The 18,923-nt window shown below is 40.6% G+C and overlaps 1 protein-coding gene across 2 annotated transcripts in view; it reads left to right on the top strand.

Annotated features, from left to right (window-relative positions):
* The window catches only part of LOC112117098 (Down syndrome cell adhesion molecule homolog), a 508,166-nt gene that overhangs the window by 307,101 nt on the left and 182,142 nt on the right, over positions 1-18,923 (top strand). For both annotated transcript variants that reach the window (XM_029911462.1, XM_029911464.1), the window contains exons 8-9: positions 1,627-1,746; positions 8,865-9,038. In XM_029911462.1, coding sequence (XP_029767322.1) covers positions 1,627-1,746; positions 8,865-9,038 — 294 coding nt within the window. The remainder of the gene's footprint in view (positions 1-1,626; positions 1,747-8,864; positions 9,039-18,923) is intronic.

Below are 18,923 nucleotides of genomic sequence, written 5' to 3' on the forward strand. Positions count from 1 at the left end.
AGGCAATTAGGTTAGTCAGGCATGACTTCCCCTTGGTGAATCCATGCTGACTATTCCTGATCACTTTCCTCTCCTCTAAGTGTTTCATAATTGATTCCTTGAGGACCTGCTCCATGATTTTTCCAGGGACTGAGGTGAGACTGATTGGCCTGTAGTTCCCCGGATCCTCCTTCTTCCCTTTTTTAAAGATGGGCACTACATTAGCCTTTTTCCAGTCATCCGGGACCTCCCCCAATCGCCATGAGTTTTCAAAGATGATGGCCAATGGCTCCGCAATCACATCTGCCAACTCCTTTAGCACCCTCGGATGCAGCGCATCCGGCCCCATGGATTTGTGCTCATCCAGTTTTTCTAAATAGTCCCAAACCACTTCTTTCTCCACGGAGGGCTGGTCACCTCCTCCCCATACTGTGCTGCCCAGTCCAGCAGTCTGGGAGCTGACCTTGTTTGTGAAGACAGAGGCAAAAAAAGCATTGAGTACATTAGCTTTTTCCACATCCTCTGTCACTAGGTTGCCTCCCTCATTCAGTAAGGGGCCCACACTTTCCTTGACTTTCTTCTTGTTGCTAACATACCCGAAGAAACCCTTCTTGTTACTCTTAACATCTCTTGCTAGCTGCAACTCCAAGTGCGATTTGGCCTTCCTGATTTCACTCTTGCATGCCTGAGCGATATTTTTATACTCCTCCCTGATCATTTGTCCAATCTTCCACTTCTTGTAAGTTTCTTTTTTGCGTTTAAGATCAGCAAGGATTTCACTGTTTAGCCAAGCTGGTCGCCTGCCATATTTACTATTCTTTCCACACATCGGGATGGTTTGTTCCTGCAACCGCAATAAGGATTCTTTAAAATACAGCCAGCTCTCCTGGACCCCTTTGCCCTTCATGTTATTCTCCCAGGAGATCCTGCCCATCTATTCCCCAAGGGAGCATGACCTCAGAGAAGTAGAGATCAGCCAAAAATGTCCACATTTGTTTATAGAACGATAGGCACTGGTTTGAAACACATCATTTTAAAGTAAAGTGATCTTTCTAAAAGGTAGGTGGTATTAATATTTTTATCATATTGCTTTGTTCAATGATATTTAGGTTTGTTTTTCTGCTTTATTTTCTTTGATTTCCTCTTTTTCTAAAACCTGTAAGCATACATAATTATTCTGATACAAAGGGGCAGCAGGTTTTTTTTTTTAATTGTTGCTTGTTCTTAGACACCTGTTCTACCTCTGTCTTCCACAGCTAGCACTCCTGTGCTGAGTGTGAGGATATGTCATCATATGAGTCTGATTCTAAGGTTGATCACATGAGACAGCAAGTGGAATTTACCATTCAACCTTTTCCCCCCCTGTAATCTCTCACACAGTGGTGCACAATATATATATATATTTCATTTTCAATGGCAAAAACTGCTTTAAATTAGTGCAAATTAAAATTAAGAAAAATCAAAAGTAAAAAGTTTAGCTGTTAGATTTGAATACTGAAAAGTTATCTTTTTTTATTTTGCTTTGTGTGAAATTTTGTGCCCATTTCTAATTTTTATTCCCATTAAAATTCCTAGAGTTGGCCAATAATTTTCTGAATTAACTTCTCAGCTGCACTATTTCTCAATGATTCCTTGTTTTTCCCTCAGTTCCCCCTAGATTTGTGGTTCAACCAAGTGATCAAGATGGGATTTATGGTAAAGCTGTAATCCTCAATTGTTCTGCAGAGGGTTATCCTGTACCCACCATTGTCTGGAAGTACTCAAAAGGTATGACTTCTTTCATAATCATTTGGGTCCGTATTCTGGTACTCATACTTCAGTTTAGTAGCATCTTACTACATGTAATTCAAAAGCACTAGTCATGGAGTAATACTGAATTTGAGTTAAGAGTATCACAATTTATTCCCCTGATATTTAGAGTAAGTAGTACTATTAAAATTCATGTGTTGCATCTGCATGTATGTGTATACATTCCTCTGTGGGCGTTTGATTGTCTACTACAGTGATTTTAGGTTCTTGAAAGTAAACCTGAATAAAGTCTCAAGAAGAAGGGTACGGAAGGTAAATGTTGCTTTGATTGCTGTGACCTTCAGAACAAGGTTCATTGGTACTACTTGGTTTGGTTTTATTTCTTTTAAAATCCATGATAACACAGCCAATCATATCTTTTCTGCAAAGAAGAAAGGTCAGATAGTATTGGCATAACCCAGTAATTCAGTATGCGCTTTACATAATGTTTTAACATTTTATTTTTATGTAACAGAGCATTAAAACTGGCCCCACTTGACCCCAGCTAACCACATGAAATTGACAGCTTTTTAATTAAAATGTGCTGCCTGCTAGATTGTGTCTTTTAGCCAATTATCTGTTAATGCTTACCTTGTGTCAAAGCTGGTGTTATTCCAGAAAGCAACTGTACTGTATACATTAGTTAGATGTTAACCCTTTACCACAGTATAAAAGAGAATACCTTATCACACCAAATTGTATGTAGACAAAAAAAATTGACTGGCTAAAATTTGGTGCTGTTTGGGGCAATAGCTGAGGCAACACTACATGTCATTTTCAGTTTAATAGCACAGTTTTGCTTTACCAGTACATGGAAGAAAACATGGAATTAATTTAAACACTTCACAATGTGCTTTTATTTTCACTTTCCATGTTGTGCTAATAAGGAAAAATCAATTATTCTGTATTCCATTTGTATTCTGAAGCAGGAGGCCAAGTCAGGCTAGCTAAATTCCAGCTAACAGCATGTAAGCACCACTAGGGTTTTTTTTAGTAGCAGAAAAGAGAAGTTTCATTTTAATGATGTTCTACACATCTAAGTGAAAATCCTATAATGATCTCCATTCATAGCTCTTCCTGAATCTTGGATGAAGTAGGTTTGTCATGCAGAACAAAGTTTTAGCTGATGTTAGAAGTGGTCAAAACTGTTTGAATTTTTGAAGTTCCGATATTTTTTTTCCAGAACAGCTCTAGCTGACATGGACAATATTTTCATGCTGACACTGTATTTTGTTATTACATCATGATTTCATCAGAAGATTTAATTAAAATGTTGTACAGATCTCTAGGCTTCACAGTCCATCTTGTCTTAAAATGGCACACTGTATACTGTGACAGGTTTGTACACAGGTCCAAAATAAGTACTGTGCTGGAGGTCTTTAGCAACAAAGCGCACAGGTACCATCAAGTTTGTAGATGCCATGTAGAGTTTACAGATTATCAACAAATCTGAAAACCAGTTAGCATCATGGCCAATATAAGGTTTCTAAAGTTAGTGCAAAAGGAAAGGCAGAATGGCATTTGTGCACAATGGGATAATGTTTGACAACCTTATCACTGCTCTAGACTTATGACCTAAGTCAATATATGAACCCAAGTAATAATGAGCAAGGTGGTATTATCCTAGTCACTAAGGAACATTCAGTCACGTCACAAAACTCAGTACACAGTAATGCACGATTGATGGTCACTGCTCAGGATGGACTTTGGCCTGGAATAGCTGGTGTTTTGCAAGTCAGGAGTGAGATGCCTTTGCATAGCTACATGTAGACGCTTTCCCAAATTGTGCCTGTCTCTCACCAGTGCTATTAGTCCTTCAGTCACTTTCCATGAGCACCAAATTACCCACAGAATTTTGGATACAATAACAAGAGAGCATCTGTGCACAGATACCTGGGCTTTGCACTGCCAATACACACAATTCATGAAGTGTAACTATTTCCCTTGCACTAACCACAAGAAAGTTTGTTCATTCAAGAAAAAGAAGTAGGAAAAGAGAAACAACATTAATGTGACTAATACAGTTGAAAAATCATTAATGACAGCTAATATCTGTGCAGACATTATCCTATAATGTTACCAAGTTCAGTGCATCTGCCTAGGTAATCTTCCATGTAACTGCCAGTCCCAAAAGTAAGCTCTTTTAGGATTAGAGAAGCTTAAATTTGCACATATGTTAAATTTTAACATTCCAAATGTTGTATTCATGAGTTGTTATAGCGTTCTCTTTCCCCATAGTATTTTCACATTCCATTTTCTTTTAGGCTTACTCAGCCCACTGCTTATAGTAATTAATGTCGATGGATATCAAATTCATGTACAGAAAGTTATATAAGAGAATCCCATTGAAAAATATATCCATGTGATTTCTCTGATAATGCCCCCTACTGCCTCCCAAATTAGACTATCAAACCTTTGGAACAGGGCCCTTGTCCTTGTAGTGTTTGTAGAACACCTAACACTGTGAGAACTGATCCTGATTTGGGCTTCTAGGCACTATGATAATGTAAACATTATATTGTAATCAACTATCTAAATGTAAACTAAATTGATAGCAATGGAAATTAGCATCCTCTGTCAACAATACAAATACTATCTATGTAATCTCGCTAAGGTGTTCCAAGGAATCTATCAACACAATAGCAAAGGGTATGTCATGTGGTCAGGTGTGTGGTTGCTGCACATGTAGACTTACCCAAGCTAACTTAAATCTAGCTAACTCAGGTACTGGAGTAGTGAAGCTGTGGCAACACAGGCTTCAGTGTGGACTATACAAGTCCACATGGGACCCTGGGTGCTTACTCGTGTGGCTAGCCTGCACTGAAGCCCATGCTGCCATGGCTACACTATTATTGGTACCCATGCTAGCTAGATTAAAGCCCGCTCAGGTACATCTACACTAAAGCTAAGTGAAATTTTTTGGATTTATAGTTTATTTGAAGAAAAAAAAAAGAACAGTTTTTGGTGAACCGAAACTATTCATGAATTCAGGCTGAATTTGTCAAATAATTTCAGATGAAAACAAAAATGAAAAAAAAAATTTGGACAACATTGAAAGTCTTTTTTTCAGTTCAGCCACCAAAATGAAAATTAATTATTCCCTGAACTACACATGCTGCAATCGCACCTCCACTTGCCGTGTAGACATACCTTAAGTGCCAAAAGGATAGACAATGGTAGTGCAAGATTCCCTTTAAACGCACTTCAGTTCTAGTCTGTTCTAGAAGGAGTACCTGTAAAAGCGAAAAGGTCGTTTAGCTGCCATATCCAATTCTTGGTGAATTTTGTGAGGAGAGCATGTGTAGCATTAGAACTGGACTGAAACCACCAATGTTGAAGTGGGACTAGAGAAGCAACGATATTCAGTACAGACTTGGGCCCAATTCAAGCAACTGAGGTACTGCATCTTATTACTTGACCCCTGATTCATCCAGTCTCTCCATTCCCGGCAAAAACGGCTTCAGCTCAATCATTTGGGATTGGAAATGGGACCTTTATTCTCTTGCATGAGCAAGACCCTTGATGTTTAATGATGATTCCAGATCAGAAACAGGCACAATAACTTTGCTACTGAAGGGTATTATGCTTCACTCGGCTGTGTGGTGGAAGGGAGTCAAAGTGTTCAGCTAAAGGGTGGAAGGGAAAAGTGGCCACATGGGCGGTTAACCAACTCTGTCTATTTGCCCTTTTCTCTTTGACAGTTGTTATATACAAGCCCTACTCCACAGAGCTGGGTAGGGTACGGCCAGAGGGACGTGGGAAGGAGTTGAGGGAACAACTACTCCGTGTGGCTTAATCCCCTATCAAATCAGCATGAAAGTACCAAAATGTAGTGCTGCCATGAGCAAGAGTAAATCCCTCTCGGCAGTTTTTCCACTGGGGACTATGACGGGGCTCAGCCAATGTCAACGCAGCAAAGGCAAATGCTGTGCTGCCTTGTTGTGTGGGAAGCCTGGGAGAAGAGCAGACAGGCTGAGATCTAAGGGGCATGACTCTGTTATTCCAGCAAATCTTTGTCTGTCAGAAGAAGTGGCAGAGTACACACTGCTTGTGGACCCACCTCCAGGAAGTGTAATTGCCCAAGGTCTTCTAGTTCTGTCCTCCTTTTTAACGTGTGAAAGGAAGCGTATGATCCTAACCCCAAGCAGATGATTCATTTCTGTCCAACCAGCCTCCATGTCTGCCAAGTCATAAGACGGATCTGAATTCTGTATTTTAAACTAGCTGTTAAGTTGAGCCTGTGATGGATTGCCCCCCTTCGGGATTCCACCTGATGTGCTGGGATACCGCTGAGCCCACCTGTTCTGCCAGCCCGGGCACCCTTTTTACCTGTCTTGCTGAGCCAGGCTTTTAAGCTTCTTCCAGCACACACACAGGCAGGGCCACACCCAAGTGCAGAACGACACAGACACTGAGATCAGCTCTAGAAGGCCTCAGCTTAAGGGACTTGCCCCAGCACTCAGGTGTCCACCTTCCTTGGAGTGCAGACCCAAAGGTATATTGTCTTGTGCTGTAGAGAAATCTATACAAAGCAAGCTCATGAATTCGCCCCCTCCCTCAATGTGGAGGAAGATATGCACAACTTCTCTCTCCCCACCTCCCCGTTAGAAATTAAAGAAACTGGGTTTAATAATAAACAAAACAAATTGTATTAACTATAAAAAGCAGATTTTAAGTGGGTAAAGGGGTAGCAAACAGAACAAGGCAGATTACTAAGCAAATAAAACAAAACACGCAAACTAAGTTTGATTCACTAAAGAAACAGGTTACAAATATAATTTCTCACCTAAATCTTGTCACAGATAGATTATAGAAAGCCTTGAAAGGCAGCTACACTGGCCTGCAGCTTGAGACTTCAGGTACTTCCTCTCCCAGCCTGGGTTCAACCCTTCTCCCTTCAGTTCAGTTCTTGATTCCAGGTGTTTTTCAGTGTCTCTTTGGGTGGGGAGGCAGAGGAGAACCACAATGATGTCACTGCCCTGCCTTATATACCTCTTGTGTATGGCGGGAGCCCTTTGTCTCCCAGTGGAAGAACACTGGCCTTCCAAGGGGTGGGTCCAGTACCAGGTGACTCAGACCCATGTCTCTGCAGGGCTTGTAGGCTGTCTGGAGCATCCACAGGAAGACTAAGCTCTTTTACAGTGCATTGTGTTTGCTACTGGGCCATTAGCCCTGTCTGGCTTTTCCATTGTTGTACCTGAAGGGCTGGTTGGGGGTGACACGCAAAGTAACACATTTGAAATGCAGATACATAGTTAATATTCCTAACTTCAGATACAGAAGTGATACAGGCATATAAATTGGTTAATCACATTCAGTAAATCATAACCTTTCCAATGATAGCTCACATGAGCCATCTTGCATAAAGTCTATCTCAGTTATGTCATATCCATATCATAAGCATATTTTCATAAAGAATATAGAGTGAAACATCACAGAGCCATTTACGCAGCTTATGACAGTTTCCATATCTGCTCCCTGATGGCTGTGCACAGTTTGGGTTTTGTTTTTGTTTTTAAAAGTTTAACAGCTTTGTTCACACCTTATTACATTCTTTGCAGCTCTGACTGAGAAAATTAACAGATTGAAATCCTTTAAATTGTACATTGCATTTTAATTGAGTTTCATTGCTCCTACTCATGCCAAAGAGTGGAGTTTGGCTACATGTCTACGTATTTGCAGATATCATAGATTTATCTTGAGATGGTTGTTTCAGTCCAAAAAATATTATTAAGCTGGCTTCTGTTTGCATAACTGATGCTGGTAATAGAATGTTTGGTATCGGGTATTAGACATCCCAGTATATTACAGTACTCAGTCTAATCTAATCTAATGCATATAAAATTCACCCATCACTGTGGTATCTAGGACCCATAAAAACAATTTAAAAAGTAACAATTATCTAAGAGCATCATACCTGTTTTGCCTGATGTCCAGCCAAGGAATGCTCTGCGCAAGTCAGCGTGGGGCTGCAAAGCTGTCCTCCACTTACATGCACACCTCAATACTGTGCCACCCCAGACGCCACAATTTGGGGAATAACACTACAGCACTGGTGAATGGAATCAAAATAGAGCAAAAGAGTGGGACTTAAGCACAGCGTAGGCCTCATGCAGACCCTGTGAGAATATGTACTATTAGAAAGGGATACCCATTAGCAAATAATAAATATATCTGAAATAAACTGAATATAATGGACACATGCAGGAGGGTGTTATACAATACTGTAAATCTAACCTTGAGAAGTAAGGATTTTCTGAAGGAGATGAATATCAACAACTCCATCTCAGCATTCCCTCATAACAGAGATCAATGAGCTAAATTCGTCCTTGCTGAACTCTCTTGACTGCAATGCAGTTACATCAGAGTTGTATTTGGTTCAAGGCCTCATTTCACTGTTGATAGAAAAGTGACCAGGGCATGTTCTGAGTGAGTTGTGCACCAACTATAGTTCTTTAATGGCAAACTGCACCTGCAGTTAGATGTGTTCTTGCACCAAGCTGAATGCTGTCCCAGAACACAGTGACTCAGAGATTATGTGTGATCAGACTGTCAGTTGCAGGAGGAAATATTCACTGATGTGCTTGTCCACATGCTACCATGAGTTTAGTGAACAAGATCCTTAAAGTCCCTTGAGCATTCCATGTTTACTACAATAGACATCCCTCGTGATCATAAGGAATTCATTTGGTATACGCATAAGGAATGCAGACTTTGTGGCTGTTCAGCTGTAATTTTGAATAATTTATCAGCCACTAAATGTACAACAAATGTGGCTTTTTACCCAGGAGCTCTCTGCAAATCTTTCTCTCCCTCTCACTCCTTTTTCCCTCCGCCTCCATCCCCTACCTTGTAGTGAATTGTAACTACAGTTATAACTGATAAGATAAGACTTTTGTTTCTTTCCATTGAATGACTTTAGTTTTGGCAAAAGGCATTCAGTTTGTTCTGTAGATGGTTATAATGCCCCAGAAAGCAACATTTCATTTTAATTGAATTTAGCCTGTAATAATAAGTAGCTGTTGTTGCTGTCTTTTAAACAAATTCTTCTTTCCCCACCTCTTCCCTGCTGATTAATCTTTTGGGTTCTGCTGTAGGTGCTGGGGTCCCCCAGTTCCAGCCCATTGCCTTGAATGGCCGTATCCAGCTTCTCACAAATGGCTCCTTGTTGATTAAACATGTGCTGGAGGAAGACAGTGGATACTACCTCTGCAAGGTCAGCAATGATGTGGGCGCAGACGTCAGCAAGTCCATGTACCTCACTGTTAAAAGTAAGAACTAAAAGCAATTCTTTTTGATCCAAAGCTGAGTTACAGAGGTTTGTTTGTTACCTCCCTGTTCCTGATAACATTGAAATTCAATTGCATATTCTTGTAACTGGAATGTCAGTGTAGCTGGGTAAGGTTTATTTAGGAGAGTTAAAAAACCGATGAAAAGGCAGAGCGTTGACACTACTTATAGTTCAACAGTGAAGAATGTGGTGAGAACATTCTTTGGGTAAGGACAAGGAATGAATAATGAAGGAGAAATACTATGAGTATCTGCTATCAAACCCCAAGATTGGCCGAGAAGAAGGATGAAGAATTCCTGGACTAATTTGCAAGGTACTGCAGTTATTATATTTATTTTAAATTGGTCATTGGTCGATTGTTTTCAGAAAACACATACATATTTACTTCTGCAAAAGATTTGGTCAAAGCCTTTTCTATCTGATCTGAGATCTTTACGGGGCTTAAACATATCTTCTTTACTGTGCGGGCAGGAGGGACAATTTTTAACATCTGTGTTTGTAGTTCTGTGTTTGTAAAGGTCCTAGCACAATGGGGCCTGGGACCGTGACTTGGGCTCCTAGGTGCTACAATAATACAAACAATACATTTTCATAATAATAGCTACACAACTTCTTTTAACGTAAACACAGGTGAGAATATAGAGATGATGATATTGTCATGCTGTCTGGAGTGGCTCACAACCGAAAGTGCCAATCTCAGGTCAGGCTGTCAGAAAACAGGGCAGACACCCCAAACTGGTGGTATGTTCTATAATTAGATTTCACCAAGCCAGTAACAAATGTGTATTCCTGGATCACTAGAACAGTCTTACCATGCAGTCACAGACAGCCCCCTTAAGCACTCCAGCCTATCTGATCACTCAGACTGGTGGATTTTGTGATACTGGTCGCTATACCAAACATCACATCACGTCAGGTTACTCCCAACCCCAAAGGGTCAGTCACTTATCCCAGATCAATGGATAGTCTCAATCTCACACCAAAGACAACGCTGACAGCCAATTTCTCTAGTAAAATAACTGAAGGTTTACTAGTTAAGAAAAAGAAATGAGAGTTATTGAGAGGTTAAAATAGGTAAAATACACTAACAGGCGAGTCTACGTTTGTAAGTCCAAAATGATAGCAGAGATTTGGTAATCTGCTAGTCTCCAAAAGTCTTTCAGGGTTACCCAATATAACTCTGGGGATCTCTGTCCACTCCCTCAGTATTTCTACTCTGATGGAATCCAAAACAGTCCAGAGTTGAAGGATCTTTCCTAGAATCCATCTTTTATAACTTCACACAGAATGCTAGCTGACAGCTTTTGTACCCACGTGGGCCTTCCTTTGAATAGATAATGAGAACAATACACCTAACAGTCCATTAGTTTTCATGAAGTTCTAACACCTGAATACACTCTTCATTTAACACACCTTTGATCTAGGGTTATTTAATTACATGGTATACATAATGTAGAAGTAATATAATAGCAAACTACAGGCTATAGACAGACAAAAACAATACAATCAACATCCCCCCCTTTGATCTCTATTAGCATACGAGTGAATTAGTTTGAACACATACTAACACTCAACCCTTCTTTGATATTCACATACAAGTGAATCGGCCTATGGTTTTGGCTAGAGCTAGTTTATCAATGTCACAGATATATTCCAGAGGAAGTCACAATGTTGACACATTTCCTCACCATAGAGAGGTACAGAAAATAGTGACACACCAGCACACACCATCCTTCAAACATTCCTTGTTGACTTATTAGAACAGCGTTGCTGGAGATCGCCAGGGACAGCATGCACTTTCATGTCTGTTGTATTTCACAGATTGATTGAATGCTTTGGGAGTTCTGGATGTCAATTGTCTTGACACAGGGGCTATCCTTGAAAGTAAAAAGGTATTTTTCCCTGAAAGGGAGGGGAAATCCAGATTATTAATTCTTCATTGGATCTGTAGTCTAGGATGTACAGTTTTTGAATACCAAGAATTGCAGATTGTTGTAAATGGATTGCAAAGACTAGTGTGAATCTTATTACAACTGCTAGTTTATAGCCTCAAACATCTTCCACGCTCTAGTTTTTTTGCCAAAAGTGACACACTGATTGGTACGAAGGAGGGGACCATTTTTCCTGATCACTGCAGAAATGACCAGAGTAATGTGATATCCAAAATTTCCAAAACCAAAAATATGAGCAATTACTAATGGTTTTCATAAATCAGGTTTTAACACCAGTTTCCCATGCTTCTGTAATTGACCATTTTTTGGACCAGTTTTCAACTACAGTAGCAGTACATTTCTGTTATACGCTATAGAAAAGCAGCTTCTCCCTTGTTGGCAGCTCTGCACAGTGCCTGTCTGATCACTGCATGCAGTTTCATGTGTGATAAAAGAGCATCCCTTATCAAATAAGAGCAGGGGCCTCCCTGGAGAGTTAGTTACTGTTTGAATCTAATGAAAACCCCTCTGGCTCTAAGATAGCAAACACACACATGCATGCACTCTCACACATACACACTCACACACATACTGTTCCCAGCATGGGATTAGTAAAGCAGCTATAGCATACACTGTTTGTATGTGGGTATATGCTTAAAGGAGATTCAGATTTAGCTTTAATCAAACATACATTAAGGGCAATCTGGTTTCTGGAGTGACATCAGTAGAATAGTGCAGTTGTGTGCCTATGATATGGCTGAATCCCCAGTTATAATAGGGATTATTATGGTTGAAATGTAATAAACTGCTGTCACTCCAAAGGAGACCCTATACCTATGTGGTGTTCTCCAGATGTATTCTATTGTTTGTATGTTGCTTTATTTTCCCCTGTGATTATTCTTGCTCCCTTTCCCACTCTGTCACACACTGGCTTCTATGCTGTAGTCCTCAGGGAAATCCCTGCTACTAGATGAAAGCCTCAGATTTCCTCAGTGAAATTCACTGTGCTAGTCATTAACTGATCCTGCATAACATGTTTGCCCAGCTCCATGTGTTCACCCTAACTGCCTCCTTTTACTCAAAGGCAGAAGGGGATAAAATATGCTACAGGTAGTGATTTCTGGGTGACAGGGTTAGAACGGAATATCCTTTCAAAAATTCAAAAAGATTAACACAAATATTTCGCTACTTATTTTCTTTGAAGATTCCTTGTGACAAATCAGCTTCCTTTCCCCCTCCCCGTATTCCTTGACACGCTATATAGATTTTCAATCTGTATACCAAACCGTAGCATCTCAGATCACTTGAGAAAGAAATAAGTGGCTTAATACAGACATAAAGTCATTGAGCTCTTGAAACCACTCTGAAAAGGAGACATAAGGGGTAGTTTCTTCCACCCCTCCTTTTTAGCCTATCTCTTGAATGACTAGCAACATATGTACACATATGCCAACCATTGAAAGTATAACCATGAATTAAAAATAATAATCTTATACACAGGTTATTTTTTCCATTTTTAATGAGTGTTTCTGTCTACTCCATTTTCTCCTTTGTCTACCTTAACACTTTCAGAGACGTCTTCTATATTAACTGAGATAAATCTCATCTTTTGGAAAGACTGGATTCTTTCCTCTTCCATCATTTCTAGTATCAAGTATGCAAAGTTATTCCCTATTTACAGTAAGTGTTAACATAAGATAAGTGTTTTTATTGGAAGTTTATAACTGGCTAGAATGAACATTTGAACTACTATACTTTCCTGGTTTATTGCCTCTTCCTCATTTTTTCTCAAATAAACAGACTTACTATGCAGTTCATATAGGCTAAAAAACAACCTTGCTAGCACCTGGTGGCAATTCCAGATATGTATTTATATTATTTAGCGCTCCAAATGGGATTTGTTGTAAGATGATTCACCTCAGACAATATGGCTAAAGCTGCATGACTGATGGAGATTGCGTAAGGAATAAGCATACAGGGAAGAGAGATGGTACCAAAGGACAGAGCCCCAAGGAAAATCAACCGAGGGTGAGGAGGAGAAAGAGCCTCCAAAGTGGATATTGGAGCAGCAGCCAAAGGGCTAGACTGAGAACCGTAAAAACATAGTCTACGCCTAGCAATTATTGTCCATCTCTTTACCATTTGATAAGTCCATCTGAAGATTACCATCGGGTATGACTGTCTTTCTGCTGGGCTCAACATATGCAATTTTCAAACTTCACATGTGCCAGGATATATAAAATGTGAAAAAACCCAATGAGAGAGCCCTGAAAGAAGGCATCCAGAAATGGACTTTTTCCAGTGGTGGTTGGAATTATGGGATTCTAAGGAAATTCTACAGAGGATAAGAAGCCTTTCAAGTTGAGGGAAGGACTAAAGTTAATTGAAGGTTGTCCAGGAGTCATAGGAGAAGAGATGTCTGTTTAAAATGGGCGCCATTCAAAAACTAACTGCACAGATTGGTTCATCTGAATCCAAACTAGAGCGTGTATAACACGTTAAAACAGTTTGGTAATAATTTCTAATGGGAGCCAAGCTTCAGTATAAAACATAGGAAGTAATCTGCGGTATGTTCCTATTCAAATCGTCAACTGGATTCAGCCATGATTTCCCTGATCCTTCCTAAATCCATCACTCATTTGCGTGCCAGCCGGGAGACTGGTGACATTTAATCTGAACACCAAAACACATCCAGCAAGACTTGTCTACCAATAAAATCACTTCATTCACTTTCCTCTCAAATACACTTCTTGACAATTTGCATTATACATGATTAATACATAAACCTAAAGCTGTACCCTAGAGTCAGACTCACGCATCCTTCCAGCATGAATGTATTAATCGCAGATAATAGTTATCATGCTAAGCTACCCCACTTTAAATATTTTAGCTAAACCCTGCTAGAGATCTGTGACAAGAGCTCAGAACAGAGAAGAAAACAGCCTGGGATAGGCAGCCTTGCCCAGTGGCTAGGGCCCTGGGTTGGGAGCCTGGGGTTCTAGTCCCTACTCTTCCTCTGACCTGCTGTATGACCTTGGGTAAGTTACTTCACCTCTCTGTGTCTGTTTCCCCTCCCACCCTATATCTGGTAACTCCATTTCAATTGTAAGCTCTTCACAGCAAGGTTGTCTTTCATTCTTTCACTCTGTGTGTACAACACCTGGCATGGCGAGGCCCTGATCTCAATTGGGGGCTCTAGGTGCTACTGCAATACAAAGAAATGATGATAATTAAATACAAAAACACAAAGAAGAACAAATGGAGGCTTATATAAGGGAACTCTGAGTCCCGTGAAACTATATCTTCCACTGTTGAAAGGTAACACGCTACCATATCACTGAGACATTGCAGTAGTCATAGGTGAAAAATATATATACACCTGTCCTCCTTTGTGTACCTTTACCCTGCAGGATAAAGACACACTTAAATGAGTTTGTCTTACCAAAATACCTACATAATAACATAAGAAAGGCCATACTGGGTCAGACCCAATGTCCATCTAGCCCAGTTTTCTGTTTTCCAGTAGTGGCCAATGCTAGGTGCTTCAGAAGGAATGAACAGAACAGGGCAGTTATCAAATGATCCATCCCCGTTGTCCAGTCCCAGCTTCTGGCAATCAGAGGTCAGAGACATTCAGAGCATAGGGTTCTGTCCCTGACCATCTTGGCTAATACCCATTGATAGACCTATCCTCCAGTAACTTATCTAGTTCTTTTTTGAACCCAGTTATAGTTTTGGCCTTCACAACATCCCCTGGAAACGAGTTCCACAGGTTTACTGTGTGTTGTGTAAAGAAGTACTTCCTTTTGTTTGTTTTTAACCTAATGCCTATTAATTTCATTCAGTGACCCCTTGTTCCTGCAGTAAAGCCAGTGGATGATAATGGAGCATTCAGTGTGCTTACCTCAGCAAAGTAACTCCAACTAATCACCCATGGTGTGCTGTAAAGGAAGATAAAAATTACCATCCGTAGCATGTTCAAAAATCCATTGTAGGAAGAACAGTTGTCTCATGGTGTCAAGTTCACTGTGAACAAGCCCAACTATTCTGACTGATATTTCTTCATCTGGCCTTATTTCATATTTTGCATTTCCATGTTCAATAAATAGTGTTTTCCATGACAAAACTCCGGTTGTACACTCTGTGTTTTATTATTTTCTCCTTCTATGTTCTGCCATCTTGAGCCAAAGTTTAAAATTTCTTATCTATTGCAGCCACCTTAGGCAGAGAGGGCTGAGATTCTGGCCAATGGAAAAGGGAGACTCCATAGTTCAATGACTTAAACATCTCATCAGAACAATGGAGTAAGTAAAGACGAAAAATAATAAAAAATTAATTCAGTTGAACCAAAAGCAGCATATACACCCAAAAAGTGCCTTTTTCTTGCCATTCCCAATTGCCTTGCCTTTTTCTACCCCACCTTCCTGGCCAAAAGATGGGTGTATCATTGTTGAAATATGTAGGTATAAACGAACTATTGGGAGCCTCTGTTCTAATTTCAAGTAAATGTTGATGGATTGTAGTACTTTTATTTTTTAATGCAGTCTGGGAGAAGCTAGAGAAAAGCTATGATAAATCTTGAAAACAAGAAAAGGTTCCCTAGACACAAATACGCACTCTTGTTAGTATAACAGGCCCCTTTTTATTCTAATGAGGTCCTCCCACTATGAGAAATGAACAAGCTCTGAGTGCTGTTTGCTGCCTCTTCAGACCATCGGCACAGCTTTGATTTAAGGACTTGCACTTTAATCACCCATCATGTGTCATTACCCCGACAGGCGGCAGCAGCCGCAAGATACAAGCGCCAGTAAATTGCACTGAAAGTCGCTGAAGCGACCCTTTGTTGATTTTCTTTTACAGCTATTCCATGGCAGATCAGCTGTCATAACAACACAGTGCTTGTGGCAACAGGGTGAAATTAAACGTGAAGTATGTTCAAGGTAGCTGGTAGAAAACTGGAATATCCCTTTTTTTCTGTAGATTTGAATGCTTTTTACTATTCTCACTAATGTCAAGCCTGTGGCAAATGGCTGAAACGACTGCTATATCTCGTCAGATAATTGCCAGATGCACTACAGTACAAATATTAAAGTGCTTTTGTATGCAAATCATTACATTACTATCATTTTTTAAAGAAGGGACTGGAAATTTGCTCTCTTTTTTTAAAGAAAGAACCCTGTAGTAATTGGCTATGTGGGAGGGGGAAAAATAGCAGCGCCTTTTTCTTTCCCAGGAGACTAGCTGCACCAGCAATGCTGCTAGCAGGAAGATGAAACATAGAGATTCTCACCCTAAGGCAAATATAGATAAGTATATATAGACCTACAATATCTTTTTATCTGGATAAACGACATCACACTCATTATCTTTTCTTGTAGATAGTCGTCTCTCCAAGCCCTGTGGTGCTTGCATAACAAAATTAAACATGAAGTATATGTGGATTTTTTTTAATACTTACATAGAGAACATTCAGTTGGGACTGTAATTCTATTTTCAGAAGTGTTCTGCTGTCAGAGGTATCATAAGGGATGTAAAATATTAAGGCATCATTGCAGAGATGATCAACATAATAAAGTCATTATCATTTCCTCCTTCAAAGCCTTCTTTCAAACTTACTTTTGCTTTGAGGCCTACAAGAAACTAGCCAATTACTACTGGATAGTCTGAGGGGGATGGTGTAGTGTAGCCAATATTTTATTTCTTTATATTTAAAAATGTATAAATAATCACGATAGGTGAAATGTGTATAAAACTACAGATATTTTCACTGTATCCCTCTTCCCTGCCCTTGGTATGTTGCTTGTCCTATTAAACTGTAACTTTTTTTGGAGACAGGACAGTGGCTCTGATCCTGCAATGAGCACCCAGACAGAGCCCTACTGAAGGCAATGGAACTGCGTGCACTCAAGGGTCTGCCCAACAGACTCATCACAGGGTTGGGATCTGTGTCTTCTATGTATATGGACAGCACCTAGCACATTATGAGCAGGACCAGAATAAATAATAGTAAAATATTTCCATTGATATTCTGGTACTTCCATGATGGCTATTAGATAGAAAATTATCCAGTTCATATTTACCTTCATCAATCTTATAAACCTTTTGTGTTAATGGGAGTGGAATTAAAAATGGATATTTAAAATATAAGATACAGTAGAGCTAGTTCAGTGGTTCCCAAACTTGTTCCGCCGCTTGTGCAGGGAAAGCCCCTGGCGGGCCGGGCCAGTTTGTTTACCTGCCGCGTCAGCAGGTTCGGCCGATCATGGCTCCCACTGGCCGCGGTTCGCTGCTCCAGGCCAATGGGAGCCACGCCACTTCCAGCAGCTCCCATTGGCCTGGAGCAGCGAACGGTGGGAGCCGCGATCGGCCGAACCTGCGGAACAAGTTTGGGAACCACTGAGCTAGTTAGAGGGGCAGCATGCCCCGCTCAGAGAACAGTTCACCTGTCACAGCAATGCAATTCCTGTGGAGAGAGGGAAATTAATCCAGTGTATATTATAGGTGGCTCGTTGAAATGTAGAGCGCCTCTCTTTCTTTTTTTCCCTTTTTTCTCCCAATATTCAAGTCTAATTCATTTGTCATAGAAATGCAATGACAGTGGCACTAGAATATAAAGGAAGCTGGTTAAGAGGCATACTTTAATCTTGGAAGGCTTCCATCTTACAGGAAGTGTATTGGAAAATGTCCTCACGTATAGTTTGGGTTTTCTTTTTCTTTTTTGAAAGAGAGAATTTAAAACAAAATTATTCAGTTTAGATGTACCATCACATGAAGCCTGCATGTAGATTTCTGGAATAATATATGTTTTTCTAAATAGGCTTTTAAGCAAGTATATGCCAACTAGCTTAACAGAGTTTCACTATTACTTGTACTTGCTTACTGCACTGTTACAATATATTTGGAGAGAGCTCTGTATTTTTTTCTATCCTGCCCCCTTAATTGTTATTCCATTGTGACACTTTTCAGAGTTACCCAAGGTATCTGGTGTGGATCACTATCACCTGCTTACAGCACGAGACTGCCTGATCTGTGCCCACCAGGGGAGACCCTCCCCAATGGCGGTTGGTAACACAGGCGCTCCTATCCAGCCTCCAGGAACCCAGCTCTTTCCCAATTCAGACTATCAATTTACACATCCCACTTTGTTACACTCGAGTGCCCCGTCTCTTCTCTTCTGGACACCCGCAATGTACACTTGTCTGCTGCCTCCATGAAAGCAGTGAGTCCTATTTCTCCAGTCTCCTTAGCACAAGGCACTTAGGCAGAGGTGCCGACTTTCTGAGTTCCTGGGGGGTGCTCAATCCCCGGTCCACTCCAGGCCCTGCCCCCACTCCACACCTTCCCCCCAGGCTGCACTCCCGCCTCGCCTCTTCCCACCCACGTCCCGCCTCTTCCTTCCCTGTTCTGCCCCCTCCCCCGAGCACACCACACACTCACTCCTCCCCTCTACCCTCCCACTACCTACTGCCTGCTGCTGAACAGCTGATCCTCCGTGAGCGGGAGGCATTGCGGGGGAGGGGGAGGAGCTGATCAGCACAGCCCATGGGTGCTCCAACCCTGGAGCACCCACAGCGTCAGCATCTATGCACTTAGGTTTATAGTAAAACCAAATTGAAGTTTATTTAATGGAGCTTGAGACAGAGATTGAAATAAAAGCAAGTATTAAGGGTTTGGAATTAAGGTTCCAGGTAAAAGAAAAACATAAAATGCAATCAATAGCCTACACTTATTAGCAAGTTATTTCCTATCTAATAAGGTACTTCTTACCCAATAGTCAATCCTTACAGCTTTTGTCTAGTTCAGAAAGCTCAGATCTACCTTTCATGAGACACCCCTCCTGACAGAGTCTCTCCTCTGCAATGATGACAACTTGTGCTCTCTCTTTATCACTTATATAGTTATAGACTATTGTCTCTTACTCCAGAGGGTTCCTT

Source organism: Terrapene carolina, unplaced genomic scaffold, assembly GCF_002925995.2.
Source record: "Terrapene carolina triunguis isolate 2854851 unplaced genomic scaffold, T_m_triunguis-2.0 Scaffold30, whole genome shotgun sequence".
In the NCBI taxonomy this organism is placed as follows: domain Eukaryota; kingdom Metazoa; phylum Chordata; order Testudines; family Emydidae; genus Terrapene; species Terrapene triunguis.